General features: G+C 46.9%; 1 protein-coding gene across 1 annotated transcript in view; it reads left to right on the forward strand.

Annotated features, from left to right (window-relative positions):
- LOC310790806 (NACHT, LRR and PYD domains-containing protein 12-like) overlaps nt 1–17,834 on the forward strand; it is a gene marked incomplete at its 5' end in the record, with an annotated part of 78,249 nt that overhangs the window by 51,916 nt on the left and 8,499 nt on the right. The window contains 2 exons of the mRNA XM_083652518.1: nt 2,806–2,876; nt 11,037–13,065. Of these exons, the coding sequence (XP_083508644.1) occupies nt 2,806–2,876; nt 11,037–13,065 (2,100 nt within the window). The remainder of the gene's footprint in view (nt 1–2,805; nt 2,877–11,036; nt 13,066–17,834) is intronic.

Below are 17,834 nucleotides of genomic sequence, written 5' to 3' on the forward strand. Positions count from 1 at the left end.
GTTAGTTTGTAGTTAGTTAATAACTTAATAGTTAGTTTGGCCACTTTGCTGCTGTGTTGCCACAGTACACAGCGGTAAAAGTGGGGCTTTTGTTATTTCAATGTTTTATTTGTTCATTACAAAAGACCCCCCTCACTGCTGCAACAGCAGCGCCCACTCACTGCTGCAACAGCAGCGCCCCCTCACTGCTGCAACAGCACCCAAAAAGCACCTTGAAAATGTGGCAGTAAGACGGCAAAGTTACATGAGTAAAACCTGTATTATTAGAATCACGAGAGACCAGAACATTTCACTCAGAACAAAACTTGGGCCGAGTGCTTTGACCAAGTAAAACTATTTTATAAGTATTTATTGGCGGCTGAAATCTGTTCGTATGCCTAAACTGGAAGTGGCCGTGACTTTGGTTTTCTATTGCGGAGTCGATGCACCAGCTCGTGGGGAAAGTGTTTGTTACATAACCACAAAAAGTCATTAAGAAAATGATGCGATTACAAAAAACTGTTTTGAAGCCAAATGAGAAAAGTCCAATACTTACTCATTATACTCATTATACTCAATACTAAACACAGCGATGTGCGACTGGATCCTGGACTTCCTGACAGACCGCCGCCAGGTGGTGAGGGTGGGCAACCTCACCTCCTCCCCGCTGACCATCAGCATAGGAGCGCCCCAGGGGTGCGTCTCCAGCCCCTTCTGGTACGACCTCTACACCCACGACTGCGTGGCGACTCAAACTTCAAACACCATCGTGAAGTTTGCAGACGACACAGCAGTCGTGGGGCTGATCTCGGGGGGCGACGAGACGGCCTACAGAGAGGAGGTGAGGGTCCTGGAACAATGGTGCCAGGACAACCACCTCTCTCTGAACGTCTCCAAGACCAAGGAGATCATTGTGGACTACAGGAGAGGGGGGGGCACACACCCCCCAATCACCATCAACGGCACAGTGGTGGAAAGGGTGGACAGCTTCAAGTACCTGGGAGTCAACATCCACCAGGACCTGACCTGGGCGGCCACACCGCCACTGTTGTCAAAAAGGCCCAACAGCGAATACACGGACTCAGGCGCCTGAAGAAGTTTGGGCTAAGGAAAGAAATCCTCAGGGACTTCTACAGAGGCACCATTGAAAGCCTGCTGACTGGCTGCTTCACCGCCTGGTACGGGAACTGTACCACCATGGACCGCAGGGCGCTACGGAGGGTGAGGCGCGCGGCCCAGCACGTAACAGGAGACGAGTTGCCAGAACTGCACGAACTGTATAACCAGCGGTGCCTCAGGAGGTCCCTGAAGATCATCAAAGACACAAACCATCCCCACAACAGCCTGTTCTCCCTGCTACCCTCAGGGAGGAGATACAGGGTTCCAAAAGCACGCACAAATCGCTTGAGGAACAGTTTCTTCCCGCAGGCCACGAGACTCCTTAACATACACAAATACTGACTCCTTAACATACACAAATAGTGTAGTAGTCGTACCGTACCGTACTGCAGCTGCTACCATTATGTATGCCTAATGTTTAATTGTATGTCTAACAAGGTACATGCTATTTGCACCTGTATGTCAATTACGTCAAATTTAAAATGTCTGAACACGTCTAACGTATGCACAATGCCTAATGTTTAATTGTATGTTTAATAAGGTACATGCTATTTGCACTGTATGTCAAATACGTTGAATTAAAATGTCCGAACATGTCTAACGTATGCACATAACATGTGCACCTATGTGCAATGAATATGCCACTGACTTGTCTTATCGCTATTCTGCCTCATTGCCTATTGCTGCTTAGTATTGCTTATTGATGCCTATTTCTTATTGCCTATTGCTCATTGCTTGTTGCCTATTTGTACTATGTCGTAAACGGAGTCCACAGCACAAGAATTTCACACGTGATACTTGTACCATGGAGTGACAATAAAAATCTTGAATCTTGAATCTTGAATCTTGAATCTTGAATACTTACTAGATTTTTCACACTTTTTCAACACTGGCTCACAGCCACAACTGTATAGCAGAAATACTGTGATTAGGCCTCTGAGTAGAGTTTGCTGAACAACCCAGTTAGGGATGCATCAATATGAAAATTGTGACCGATACGATAACCAATATTTACTTTGCTGTTATGGCTGATAACCGATATTTACCAACATTTATTTATTCAAAAGGAATTTCAGCATTTCAGTTTAATGTGTTTTCAAACGTTGCCGCTTCTTTTCATTAAATACTGCTTCACTACCCTGTTTAATTTGATGCTGCTTTTAACACTACTGTTAATCAATAGCATGTCAATCAAATTGTCTCATCCCGCCCACCAGTAATGTAGTGTTCACACTATAATCTGTGTACTCAGTGATCGACTACACTTGACAGGTTTATGTTTGTGTCATCAAGTTAGCAACAAAGATGCTACATGTCTTTCTGTGAAGAGACGCAGGAACAGAGAGACAAGACGCTTCTCTTTTGGCCCAGCAAGTAGCTGGAGCCGCTTATTTCCTGGTACTCTACATATTCCATCACTGCTCACAGTCGCTCTCAGGTCACGAGATAGACTGAATCACTAAGTCAGAACGTGGCAATACCTCAGCCCATATCCCATAGTCCTTTGCGGGCCATGTGACTGTGGCCCTCCTTGCCAAAACCTATACTTGTGATTTATTTACACTAGATGTCACCACAACTGATACTTTCCATTAATTCCATACTCTGCTTGCTAGCAACAAAAGATAGTTAAAATGTTTTTTAGTTTTTTTACTACCTTTATAAACGTTTCTAATCTGTCATAATGAATTGCCTTCATCTCCACAGAAAGAGGAAGACGAGTGATGACAGACGCAGACCTGGACTGCAGAGATCCAGTCAAACCAGCATCGTACAAAGTAAGACTTGGAGTGTATCTACTGTTGTCACCATTTCTACAACCAGGACTTCTTGTGTTGCTACAGACACATGTTTCTTTCTCCTGCAACATATATACATACACAGTTGTTGTGATCGACACATTATGGACTGTACTGTATTACTGATATATTTGAATGTAAGACATTTGAGTGTATTGTAGAGACAGTGAGGGGGATTCTCCCCCCACCTTCCAAACACTGTACCATTTGGTGGGCTGGGTCACACCCTACCCATACCAGCACAGCTGGGGGCCGAGCCTCAAAGGATTCCGGCCATTGTTTTATCTCTAAGGGTAATCAAGCCATAAAACCCCCCTTTCCCTTGCCTCAACTTACAGAATGGGGTGAGCCCACTCAAATAACACAAGTGGGCTGGGCATAGCCCAACTCACCGAACGATGTGATTGGCCCACCATGCATGCTCATTTTAATATGTAATCTCCAACAAAACTGTTGGGAAACAGTTTTAACTATGAGTCTACAGTAAGCTTTTGATTCCGTCAGACCTTGATGCGGAAAGGACTGGAGGAGCCAGGAAGCGGCTCCCCTCCCCCGCTCTCTGTACCCTCTCTGAAACAAAGGCCTAACCAGGCCTGACCACAGCCACCAGAGGACTCCGAGCACACAGCAGCACCAGAAATCGGCTGAAAGGCCCGCCGTAAGTCCCACGAGACATAGCATGCGTAAACTGAGATAGTTCCACTTAATCTCAGTTTGATTTAAGTCGGTTTAGTGTTATAAGTCGCACGGAAAAGCCCTTCCTGTGCTTTCAAACTCGCGCGTAGACCAGCCGCTCTCCTTGCCCAGAGAAGCCCAGCTGGACCGCAAAAGCCGACAACAAGAACGTACCGCGAGCAGACCGCTCAGCAGACCAAGAGGAGCAGGAGAAGCAGAAGAGCCACACCGCAGCAGGGCCAACCAACTGCTGCAGACGAAAGACGCCCAAGACAGACCGTGGCTTGCAACCAGCCACAAAGAAGGACCACAGAGCACAGCACGACCCTCGACTCAACGAGCAGAGAGACTGCACGTCAACCCCCGGCATCATCAACCCCCATCAGACGTCCGCTGTACGCTTCCCCAGGCCAGGGTGAACCGCGCTGCAGGCCATCGCTCCCATAAACCAACGCCATCCGCTCCATGGCACCCCAGAGGCGCGTGCAGAGCAACAGAGGAACCCGCTCCCAGAGCGAGACCCACGTGAGAGTTTATGGTTTAATGGTTCTGGGCAGTTAGGGTTAAAATGCATTACCATGTATGTGTTGATTACAGTATCCTGTATGTTGATGTACCATGTTTGCACACTGTTGAATGATATAGACGCCTGAAGGTGAGCGCTAAGTTCAGAAGAACTTGGCGGCCATCAGCGGGCCACTCTCCTCTCTCCCTCTCCCTCTCACCCTCCCCCACTCTCTCGGCCTCCCAGCTGAGCCCGTTCAACCGGGAGGGCTAAGCTTGGAACGGTCTAGAGATGTTCAGAATGTCCACCCGCAAAAATACAGTTAAGCTGAATTAGAGAGTTTGATTAGTCACTCACACAGAGTGATCCAGGCTAGGCAGGCAGAGTGATCCCTTCCTAAATTCGGCAGAACCGCCATTTTGGAAAGGAGGCGGTTCCAGACCGCCCCCCAGCCACCTCTGTCTGACCAGGTCAATCCTTCCTCAACTTTGGCAAAACCGCCATTTTGAAAAGGAGGCGGTCTACACACGATCAGCCCGCCCCTCAGCCAATCCTGGGGTGACATAAGACACTCCACCTTCTCCGCCCTCCTTCTCTCTCACACACACAGGCACACACACACACACACCGGCACACACACACACAATTGATATAATGCTTATTCATATTAGTTATTAGCTATAGATGTGGTAGACTATTAGTTGTAAAGTAAATGTGATGAACTGATATTTTAATCATTATGTTAATGTCAATTGATATTGCGATTTATTAAATCTTTTTATTACATAATGCTATGAATCTTGGTTGTTATTCATGAGGTATTTTATCTGTGGAAATCTGTGACAGAAGCTTACGAACTTTGACCCTTCAATCAACTGTACAATGTACATTATATCATTATGAGACTGATATGACAATTTGGTTTGGTGTCTAAACTAGTCATAACTGACTTTTAGACAGGTCTGTAGCCTTAACTACAGTGGTGCCCCGAATCTTACAGAGAATACAATATTTTCTGTCAAATCTAATAAATTTATGAATATTAATAATTCATAATTATTAATAATCATATTTCATAACCAAACCAGCTCCTGCGAGCACAACATAAATGGTGCCCCGTGTGAGGCTTCTAATATCAGTATTTCCACAGATATGATATGCATGAATAATAAAAATTCATAAATTTTTGAAAAATCGAAAATTTTCAAATTTTTCCAAAATCAGGTTTTCTATAGCGCTTTGCCAAGCAAATCACATGCGTCAGAAGACACTAAAGGAACTCTAATCATAAAATATGGAATCTTCCCATAATCTTAACACAAGTTAGGATTTGTATTGAATATTTCTGAGCAAAACAGTCCCAAAGACAACAGCTCAGTTTAAAATCCTTGATTCCATTTTTATGTTAGAAACCACAGTTAACAAACTGTTTCCCACTGTGCCTTCAACCTAAATTGTGAGAGATAGCAATTGTTCCATCTATCAGAGAGTGACTTTAACAGAAGTAAATAGACAGCGCTGCGCATTTTAAAGTGGAACCTTTGATGCTAATTTGAAAGCCACACCGGCAAAGGGTGGGAGGAAGCCAGCTCCCCCCCCCACATTAGCATTCAAAAACATTCACCCTGACTCTCAACAGCCAGAGACAAAGTGTAAACAAAGCCTGTGACCACCAGTCACAGTGAATTTGCATGCGAAAGACAGGCAGACACCTGCACCTGATGACACTGACAGCTGACACGAGCAGTGACAGCCGACAGTCATCAAGCTAACTGCATGCAATTGACAGCTACCTCACCGAGACTGTCACATTTGGGCCATGCCTTAATTAGAATATGTGGGCATTGACGGCATTGATGCCATAGCAACACGGTGAGTGCACACACCTTTTGCTTAAAATTGACAGCAGTAAAACAGCTGCTTGACTCATCGCAATGAGTCTGCGCTGCCACAAGATGGTCAGCGCTGAAACTTTCTTTAAGACGGCCGCCACCGACTTGCAAGCGGTAGCCGCCTCTCTCATCTGCCCGCCCACAGGAGGAGCAGATGAATTTAGCATTGTAATGCTAACCCTAGCGGTCCTAATAATTCCATTGGGAATTCTTTTCTTTCTGCAAAATCGCAGATTCCATGTGCAGGACGCTGCGCATCAGCGGCAGACCACTGTCTACCAGACGCAGATAGGCAGACTGCGCAACAGCTGTCAAGCTACGCTGCAGGCCAACCTGGGCCTGCATCGACAAGCCCAGGTCTGCCAAACAGAATTAGCCCGACTGCGTACCGAAGTTTCCCGGCTGCAACAGAGCCAAAAGGGCATGCAGACCGGATCCACGGCGGCCCTCGGACCCAGAACGGTCCCCCTCTCGGGTCGCACTGCTCCACCAACCACCCGAGCAGTGATCGCACGGCTAAACGCGAGAACGGCCAAGCAGCAAGAGCACCAGAAGGCCGTAAGGGCCATAGCCCCGCCGGCACCGGAGGCTGACACGCCTCCTAGGGCTAGACCAACCCCCGACTCGAATCAGACCCCCGCACACCACTTAGCGCCCGCGCTGGCAAGCAGCCGCGCTGCTAGACATCGCGACACCACACCGCGAAAGGGGGGAGACCGCTCTCACAACGAGCAAACTGATTCAGGCTATTCAGCCCAGCAGTCGTCATCCGATTCCGAGCTCGACTTCCATGCTTCTGACATACCAGTCAGTCATTCATCCGAGCAACCTACGTGTAGAATCAGACGTTATTCACGCTTTCATCCAGCTCTGACTTCCACCTCAGAGCACAAACCGCTGACAGTCAAACGACTTGACAGCGCCACTTCCGGTTATGACAAAACGATCCACACTGCAACCCCCTGCAGGGAGGAACGTGTGTCTTACCGGCTTCCCATTCATCACGCCCGTGGCGAGTCGATCGACTACCGCCCTGTGCATTATAAACCGTCATTTGCTCAGGCCACCAACGGGTGCGCTGATAGGTCTTTTTCACAAGAGGCTATCCAGCCTCACTCACTTTCTAGCTCCTGTCCACCAAGGAAACAGGAAGCCAGCTCTTCCACCCCTCCCCCCGAAAGGGGGGACCCCCGGAATGATGACATTAGTCGCGCTTTGGTGCCCGATCGGGCAAACGGCCACTCCTTCTTGCAGCCTCCACTGCCAAAACAGAGTGATTCAGAACTCTCTCTCCGAGAAGCAGAGTCACGCTATCACTTACTGGAGTCAATAGCCAACGACATCGACTTGTTCGATCCCGCCAGTCACGAGGTACACTTGACCGATTATCTCAACGAAGTCGAACGTGGTTCGCAGGCTCTGCCACACGCCTCGCCGCGAGAGAAAGCACAACTGATATGGAGCACGAGCTCAAAGCATGTGCGTGCGTTTATCCAAACGCAACCTTCCCATATCAGAGATGACTTTGACAAGCTTCGCGAAGCCTTGGACGAAGGATATATCTCTACTCAGTGGCCAGCGGCGGGGAGGAACGCGGCCTTACACGTCAAACAGAATTACCAGGAACATCCTAGGGATTACTTTAGACGTTTGAAGAAGATATATAGTCAAGGTAGAAATGGTCCGGATCAAGAAGACGTGCCACGTCTCAAGGAACTTTTCCTAGACGGTCTGCATGACTCGGTGCGCCCATCCGTAGCCCTAGACGCACGTTGGTATGACCGAAACATGCGCACGGTTCTCAAAACCGCCTCAATAGCGTGGGAGGTGGAAACCGAAGCAAAAAGCAGAAATGGCCAGTTTCAACCCACCAACCGCGTGTGTGTGGACCCAGAGACGGTACCACACACACGCTCACCACGCAGGCCAGACCACCCGGTTCTGCAGAACCGAGCCAAGGGGGGTAGTTGCTGCCCAAAGAGACATCACAGTCGCGCCACAGGGCGCGAACGGCGTGAGTCTCCTCAGCACACTAGGCCCTCCACCCAATTAGACATCCGAACGGGCGCCAGACGCCTGACGGGCAGGGTCGGCATTCAAGACACCAGAGGATGTCATTCCCACCAGAGGAAATGACATCAAACTCGGTGAAGGGCGGGTGACTGGCTGCAGCCATCCTGTCACCCCTGACAGTCACCTGTCACTCGGCTCTCACCCTTATCTCTATGTAGGCTAGAGGCAGTCCACATCAAAATAGGACAGAGCTTGGCACATAGCTACATAAACACGGAGACTCATGCACAAACACTGCTGGAATGCAGCACACATTCAAAATCACACCCTGTCACCCTCTCTCTCCTTCTCTCCTCCTGCCCTTCCCTGTTTACCCTGTTGATTTTGAAATGATGTTGTGTATGTGACCTTAAGGTTGTATTATCTATATGGTAATGAGTCTAGGTATGGTTAGGAGTCTGCCCAGAACCAAGCCTGAACCGATGATGAACTATGAACTGCCTAGACAGAATATGACACTTTGATCCCACAGAACAGATGGACATGGTGACCGAAAGTTACCACAACTGACTGTACAGCCCTTCATCCTCGCCTGCGGACCGCAGGTCGACAGCAGTCCACAGACGAGGAGGGGGGATGTTGTGATCGACACATTATGGACTGTACTGTATTACTGATATATTTGAATGTAAGACATTTGAGTGTATTGTAGAGACAGTGAGGGGGATTCTCCCCCCACCTTCCAAACACTGTACCATTTGGTGGGCTGGGTCACACCCTACCCATACCAGCACAGCTGGGGGCCGAGCCTCAAAGGATTCCGGCCATTGTTTTATCTCTAAGGGTAATCAAGCCATAAAACCCCCCTTTCCCTTGCCTCAACTTACAGAATGGGGTGAGCCCACTCAAATAACACAAGTGGGCTGGGCATAGCCCAACTCACCGAACGATGTGATTGGCCCACCATGCATGCTCATTTTAATATGTAATCTCCAACAAAACTGTTGGGAAACAGTTTTAACTATGAGTCTACAGTAAGCTTTTGATTCCGTCAGACCTTGATGCGGAAAGGACTGGAGGAGCCAGGAAGCGGCTCCCCTCCCCCGCTCTCTGTACCCTCTCTGAAACAAAGGCCTAACCAGGCCTGACCACAGCCACCAGAGGACTCCGAGCACACAGCAGCACCAGAAATCGGCTGAAAGGCCCGCCGTAAGTCCCACGAGACATAGCATGCGTAAACTGAGATAGTTCCACTTAATCTCAGTTTGATTTAAGTCGGTTTAGTGTTATAAGTCGCACGGAAAAGCCCTTCCTGTGCTTTCAAACTTGCGCGTAGACCAGCCGCTCTCCTTGCCCAGAGAAGCCCAGCTGGACCGCAAAAGCCGACAACAAGAACGTACCGCGAGCAGACCGCTCAGCAGACCAAGAGGAGCAGGAGAAGCAGAAGAGCCACACCGCAGCAGGGCCAACCAACTGCTGCAGACGAAAGACGCCCAAGACAGACCGTGGCTTGCAACCAGCCACAAAGAAGGACCACAGAGCACAGCACGACCCTCGACTCAACGAGCAGAGAGACTGCACGTCAACCCCCGGCATCATCAACCCCCATCAGACGTCCGCTGTACGCTTCCCCAGGCCAGGGTGAACCGCGCTGCAGGCCATCGCTCCCATAAACCAACGCCATCCGCTCCACGGCACCCCAGAGGCGCGTGCAGAGCAACAGAGGAACCCGCTCCCAGAGCGAGACCCACGTGAGAGTTTATGGTTTAATGGTTCTGGGCAGTTAGGGTTAAAATGCATTACCATGTATGTGTTGATTACAGTATCCTGTATGTTGATGTACCATGTTTGCACACTGTTGAATGATATAGACGCCTGAAGGTGAGCGCTAAGTTCAGAAGAACTTGGCGGCCATCAGCGGGCCACTCTCCTCTCTCCCTCTCCCTCTCACCCTCCCCCACTCTCTCGGCCTCCCAGCTGAGCCCGTTCAACCGGGAGGGCTAAGCTTGGAACGGTCTAGAGATGTTCAGAATGTCCACCCGCAAAAATACAGTTAAGCTGAATTAGAGAGTTTGATTAGTCACTCACACAGAGTGATCCAGGCTAGGCAGGCAGAGTGATCCCTTCCTAAATTCGGCAGAACCGCCATTTTGGAAAGGAGGCGGTTCCAGACCGCCCCCCAGCCACCTCTGTCTGACCAGGTCAATCCTTCCTCAACTTTGGCAAAACCGCCATTTTGAAAAGGAGGCGGTCTACACACGATCAGCCCGCCCCTCAGCCAATCCTGGGGTGACATAAGACACTCCACCTTCTCCGCCCTCCTTCTCTCTCACACACACAGGCACACACACACACACACCGGCACACACACACACAATTGATATAATGCTTATTCATATTAGTTATTAGCTATAGATGTGGTAGACTATTAGTTGTAAAGTAAATGTGATGAACTGATATTTTAATCATTATGTTAATGTCAATTGATATTGCGATTTATTAAATCTTTTTATTACATAATGCTATGAATCTTGGTTGTTATTCATGAGGTATTTTATCTGTGGAAATCTGTGACAGAAGCTTACGAACTTTGACCCTTCAATCAACTGTACAATGTACATTATATCATTATGAGACTGATATGACAATTTGGTTTGGTGTCTAAACTAGTCATAACTGACTTTTAGACAGGTCTGTAGCCTTAACTACAGTGGTGCCCCGAATCTTACAGAGAATACAATATTTTCTGTCAAATCTAATAAATTTATGAATATTAATAATTCATAATTATTAATAATCATATTTCATAACCAAACCAGCTCCTGCGAGCACAACACAGTGTGTGTGTGTGTGTGTGTGTGTGTGTGTGTGTATATACACACTTACGCACGCACGAGCCCACACACACACACACACACACACACACACACACACACACACACACACACACACACACACACACACACACACACACACACACACACACATATCAAATTCATGCCAGATACTATACAGTATTTGAGTAACCCTTATTTACTCCTTCATGTCTTCCAGTGGACGGTGCTCTGCAGGTGGTTTTAGATGAGCATAAGATCATTCTGATAAAGAGATGTGGATTTGTGACAGAAGGAACTGAAGCAGGAACCGCTGAAGCAGGGACTGGAACCTCCTTCAACAGGATCTACACTCTGCTCTACATCACAGTGGGACAAAGTGAAGACGTTAATACCCAACATGAGGTGTGGCAGCTGGAGACAGTGTCCAAGATGAAGACCCTCCATGATGCTCCACTCAAACAGCAGACAGCATCCAAGATGGAGGAGACCCATGAAGCTCCGATCAAGTGCCACGACATCTTTAAACCCTTAAAGATACCTGACAAAGAGAAGAAAGGCAAAGACAATGAAGAAAGGTTACCTGACCAAGAGGAAGAAAAGGGAGAAAAAGAGAGAAAAATCAGAGTAGTCCTGACGCAGGGCATTGCTGGCATTGGAAAATCCTTCTCAGTGCAGAAGTTCACTCTGGACTGGGCAGAGGGTTTGGAAAATCAAGATGTCAGTCTTGTGATTCCGCTTTCGTTCAGGGAGCTGAACTTGATCAAACATGAGCAGTACAGTCTTCTCACGCTGCTCCATGTTTTCCATCCAACATTACAGACGGTCACAGCAGAGCAGCTCTCTGTCTGTAAAGTTGTGTTCATCTTTGATGGCCTGGATGAAAGCAGACTTTCAATGGATTTCAAGAACACAAAGGTTGTGTCTGTCGTCACACAGACATCATCAGTAAATGTGCTGTTGACAAACCTCATCAAGGGTAATCTGCTTCCCTTGGCTCTCCTCTGGATAACTTCCAGACCTGCAGCAGCCAATCAGATCCCTCCTACATGTGTCGACAGGGTAACAGAGGTACAAGGGTTCACTGATGACCAGAAGGAGGAGTACTTCAACAGGAGATGCAGTGATAAGGAGCAGGCCAGCAAAATCATCTCCCACATCAAGGCATCCAGGACCCTCCACATCATGTGCCACATCCCAATCTTCTGCTTCATCACTGCTACAGTTCTGGAGCACATGTTGATTACAGACCAGAGAGGAGAGCTACCCAAGACCCTGACTGAGATGTACTCACACTTCCTGCTGGTTCAGACAGAGAGGAAGAAGCAGAAGTATAATGAGAGACATGAGAGGAGTCAACAGGAGCTGACGAAGACTGACAGGGAAGCTCTTCTGAAGCTGGGGAGACTGGCGTTTGAACATCTGAAGACAGGCAACCTCATGTTCTACCAAGAAGACCTGGAGAAGTGCGGTCTTGATGTCAGAGAGGCATCAGTGTTCTCAGGAGTGTGCACAGAGATCTTCAAAAGAGAGTGTGTGCACCTAAAGAAGACGGTCTACTGCTTTGTTCATCTGAGCATTCAGGAGTTTCTTGCTGCAGTCTACATGTTCCAATGCTACACAAACAGGACTAAGAAAGTACTGAAGACATTCCTGGAAGAAGAAGAAGAAGAAGAAGAAGAAGAAGACGATGAAGAACAAGAAGAAGAAGAAGAAGAAGAAGAAGAAGAAGAAGAAGAAGAAGAAGAAGAAGAAGAAGAAGAAGAAGAAGAAGAAGAAGAAGAAATATCCCTGGATGTCTTCCTGCAGAAAGCCATGGCCAAAGCCCTGCAGAGTAAAAATGGCCACTTGGACCTCTTTGTCCGCTTCCTTCATGGCCTCTCACTGGAGTCCAGCCAGAGTCTCTTAGGAGGCCTGCTGGGTCAGACAGACAGCAGACCAGAAAGCATCCAGACAGCCATCAGCAACCTGAAGGAGATGACCTCCTATTCCTCTCCTGACAGAAGCATCAACATCTTCCACTGTTTGATGGAGATGAATGACCAGTCAGTACATCAGGAGATCCAACAGTTCATGAAGTCAGAGAACAGATCAGATAAGGAACTCTCTGCGATCCACTGCTCAGCTCTGGCCTACATGCTGCAGATGTCAGAGGAGGTTCTAGATGTGTTGGACCTGCAGGCCTACAAAACATCAGATGAGGGACGGTGGAGATTGATCCCAGCTGTGAGGAACTGCAGGAAGGCTCGGTTAGTCCTGGTATCTTATTTATTTATTTATTTATTTATTTATTTATTTATTTATTTATTTATTTATTTATTTATTTATTTATTTATTTATTTATTTATTTATTTATTTATTTATTTATTTATCTACTTATCTATTTATCTATTTATGTACCGGTATTTATTTATTTACAAGGATCCACATTAACTGATGTCTATGGCACCAGCTAGTCTTCCTGGGGTCTGAATCTAGTACATCATATCCATACAACATCACATTTGTGTTGTATGTTCATCAATAAAACATGTTGATGAGTTTAAATACATTATTTTAGATCCCACTCTGTGCTTTAAAAAGCATGTAAGGAAGATGAGCCAAACACTGAAATATAATCTAGCCAATTTCAGACAAATCAGAAACTCGCTCACTACTGTGGCATCCAAGATCTTTTTAAACACAATTATTTGTTCTAATTTCTCCTATTGTATGCCATGATGTATGCTTGGTTTTCCACCTCTGAAATAAAGCTTTGAGGCAGGGGCGGTTTTAGCATCAGACCTTTGGGTGGGCTCAGCCCACCCAAAGGTCATGGACCACTGAACCCCTAGGGGGGTCCGGGGGCATGCCCCCCCGGAAGAAAATTTTGTACAGTTTCAAGTAAAAATGGATCAAACTGGCGCACTTTGAGATCAAAATGAAGAGACTAGATCTATGAAGAACTACACACATCAATATCTTCTTTACCGTTCTGTGGTTTTACAGCAATGAAAAAATAATTGTTTCCCTATATATACTATATATATTCTGCATACAGGTTACTATATGGTAGAATTATGCTTGCATAAATAATACCAAAATCACTTCAGGGGAGTTTCAAGTAAAGTAACATTTTGCTTTGTAGGCAAAACAAAAGTAAAATTAAATCAAAAGGGAACTTCCTAACTTATTGGCTGGAATAATATTCCGACAAGATAATAATATACTGTAAGCACTAAAGCAGGAGTTTGCAGTCAACTAGTTGAAATTAATATGTGGCAGTATTTGTGGGGGTCAAAATCTATGTAGGGTGTACCACCACAAATAGATCAGTGTATGGGAAACACTGACTATTAAATTGTGTGACTAGAAAGACACCAATAAATCTGAGAAAATGTACTTTAATTTTGAACAACAGCACTACAACGGTGGCATTACAAATGGTATTATGAAATTATTGTGTGAAAAAACAAGAATGCCACTTTTTTCATGAACTTTAAGCAGAAAATTAAAAAATAGTTTTAAAGCAAAAATAAATAATAAATAAAGATCATTTTAACATTGGCTCAACCAGCCCATCTTACTGACCACCAGGGGTCCTGGTCCTTAATCCCTTTTTATTACTCCCATGCCACTGGTACTGTACACAAACAAGGCTGTTTAAATATCTGCCTTGCACTCCCTTAGAGCAGGGGTGTCAGACTCATATTAGGTAGAGGGCCGGATTTGTTCAACTGAGACCTCATGGGGGCCGGATTTTTTTTTTACTAAAATCAATTCGACTCATTTACCCATTTACTTCACAAAAGAAATACTGCTCCTTCCATTTCTCTTGAAACTGCCTGCATTCCGTGTCAACCTTTCTCTTTTTCGACAGCATCTTGTTCAGGGGCGGACTGGGATCATAATTCAGGCTGGGCATTAGATACCAAGCAGGCCAGGCCGATACGGGCCGACGCGCGTGCCGGCGTCAGAAAAATTTGGGCCGTTTAAAGCTCAATTTGGGCCGTTTGAAGCCAGATGTGGGCCGTTTGAAGCCCAATTTGGGTCGTTTAAAGCCAGATTTGGGCCGTTTGAAGCCCGATTTGGGCCGTTTGAAGCCCAATTTGGGCCGTTTGAAGCCCAATTTGGGCCAAGTCCAATTTTACAATGAGATGCACCCACTTTAATCCTGAATAAAGTAATAAAACCACTAGTAAACCAGTAGGCGGCGCTTGGCCTGCTGTTCAGTGAGTGGCCTGACTGCGGGCACAATTTTTTTTATTTTTTATTTTTTGCAGGCCAGGCCAGGCCAGGCCAGGCCACCGGGCATTTGCCCGACGTGCCCGATTATGCAGTCCGTGCCTGATCTTGTTGATTCTTTTGTTTTTTGGTAGGTAGCTGAATGCGCGATTCAATTCCAGCGTGGCATCATGGCGGCTTTGTTTACACCTGATGACCTACTGACATACTTCCTTGTAGTGCAGGTTAATTAACTTATGAATGAACTCTTAGCTTGCTTATTAGCCACACGTAGTTCATGATAATGGGGTGCGAATTTAATAATAATAATAATATATATATATATTTTTTTTAATATTCCAAAACATCTCGCGGGCCGGATGAAACCTGCCCGTGGGCCGGATCCGGCCCGCGGGCCGTATCTCTGACATCCCTGCCTTAGAGGGAAATAACAAGCCTGTAAGAACTTTTATTGAGATACTGAACTAACATCACAGCAAGACATAAGTGATGCCATGCACGCATGTTAAGCTATCGTCATCATCACATCAGACAGGCTGTGTAAAGCAGCCACTTGCGATTCTGAAGGGCTTAATTTCATTCAGATAACAAGGGACCCGTTTGAAAATGTTTGTCACTTATGCCCATATGTTTCTCAAAAAACATCACATCCATTTACACCCGCTTACTGCGAGCTAGCATGACATGGCTGGCTGGTGCCATGGTAGCCTACCTACCTTCCTCCAGTCCACCTGTTTGTCTGGCAGGCACAGCGACAAGTTATTTTGTTTAGCCTACGACAACGTTACGTGCTAATTTGCATATCAATATGCGCTAATTAAGTAACTACTAACGACTCTGACTGCTCAATGCTCACCTCAGTTTCATTGATCATGAGTGGGGAGAACGATTGTGTGGACTGTGGAGGACCACTTCGCTGCTGTACTGTGTGTGTGACCTGTGTGAAGTGATGTGGGATTAGGCAGATATATGGAGGAGGGAGCGCCTGCGCAGCCGCGGTTCTAGAAACTTTTCGGGTGGGCTGAACCCCCCTAAATTTTTGTCTCAGCCCACCCTAAGAACATAGAGGGGGGGGGGAAACATGCACACAGCGCATTGAGTGTAGTCAGAAACTGCTACTAATGACCACCATGGATTTGGAGAGGGATTCAAAAAAAAAAAAAAAAAAAAAAAAAAAAAAAAAACGTTTTTTTGCCTCTATTTTTTTGGGTGGGCTGAGACTATTTTTGGGTGGGCTAAAGCCCACCCAAAAACGGCCTAGAACCGCCCCTGCTTTGAGGGATAGCAGATGTCTTTGTGACCACATCAGCAAATCCCTTGCTATTTCCAGGAGTGTGGCGGAGTGTGTCTCCCCCTGGTGGTTGATGTAAGCCGCTGCAGTTGTGCTGTCTGTTCTGACCAGCACATGATAACCTGACAGCTGGGGGGCAAAGTGCTTCCAAGGCATTTATGTGCAGGGAGAGGGGGTGTCCCCCCCCCCCCCCCCCCCCCATCTGGAGAGGGAAGCATGTGTGAACACTGTCACGTGTGACATCACTCTCCCCAGAGGGACTCCCTCTGAGAGTCTGTTGGGGGTCCCCCAAAACTCCAGACCTGTGAGAATAGAGAAGGGGGGGTCTTAGGACACGCCTCTTGTGCCGTATCGAGTCTACTTTCATTCGATTGAACCAGCACTGTATCCTTCTCATGTGAAGGAGACCCAGCACCACCACGACGTGACTCGATGCCATTGTCCCCAGTAAGTGCCTCACAGTGAGGGCTGTCACTGTGGCTCCTGGGGCAAATTGATGGAGGAGGGAGAGTAGGACTTCCACCCTTTCTGAGGATAATCTCCCTCTCATGACCCTGGAGTCGAGGTGTATCTCCAGATAGGTCACTGTCTGACTGGGGAGGAGAGAGCTCTTTGTCCAATGTATGGCACAACCCAGTGATTGGAGGTGCTCTACTGTCTCCATCGTATGCAACAAGGCAGTCTGTTCTCTTGACTCGTCCAGCAGAATCAGGTCATCCAGATAGTGGAGGACCCTGATACCTCTCCTTCATAGAGGGGCTAAGGCTAGCTCCATGCACTTGGTAAAGGTTCGAGGGGCTAGCGCGTAACCGAAGGAGAGACGGTTGTATTGATAGGCTACCCCCTGAAAGTAGAAGCACAGGTATTTGCAGTGTGCCTGGCAGATTGGAATATGGAAATATGCATCCGCCAGGTCTATTGTCACAAACCAATCATGTTGTTTTCTGCATGACATCAGATGTCTGACTGTCAGCATGTGAAACTGACACTTTATTATGAAAGTGTTGAAATACGACAGATCCAGAATCGGTCGAACACCACCTGACCTCTTGGTTGTGAGGAAGTAACAGGAATAGAAAGCGCTCTGTACTTCCCTCAGGGGAACTCGGGAGATCGTCTCTTTTAATAGAAGATCTTGCAATTCTGTCTCCAGAGCCAACTTTCCATCTGGAAAAAAGACGACTGTTTGTGTTGTTTTGAATTGTAGAGTGAAGCCTGTTGTGATTGTGTTCCAAAGCCATTTCTGTCCCTGGGAGATGTCTCTTCACAGCAGGCTGTGTTCTGAGAGGGGCTGTACTCTGTATGAGTCTGTATGTTTAATTTGTTTCAACAGCAGCTTTCAGCCCACCGTGCTGCTGCTGTGTGTGCGCACGGGCCACTATGAAAGAGAGTGAGAGCGTTGTCTCTTGTAGGATTGCTCTGTCTCTCCTCTGGTATTGTTGTAAAGCGGGTGAGAGAGGAAAATACATCTCTTTTTGAATGAGGCCACCTAGGCAAACACTG

The sequence above is a fragment of the Poromitra crassiceps genome (assembly GCF_964638095.1).
Source record: "Poromitra crassiceps genome assembly, chromosome: 15".
Taxonomy (NCBI): domain Eukaryota; kingdom Metazoa; phylum Chordata; class Actinopteri; order Beryciformes; family Melamphaidae; genus Poromitra; species Poromitra crassiceps.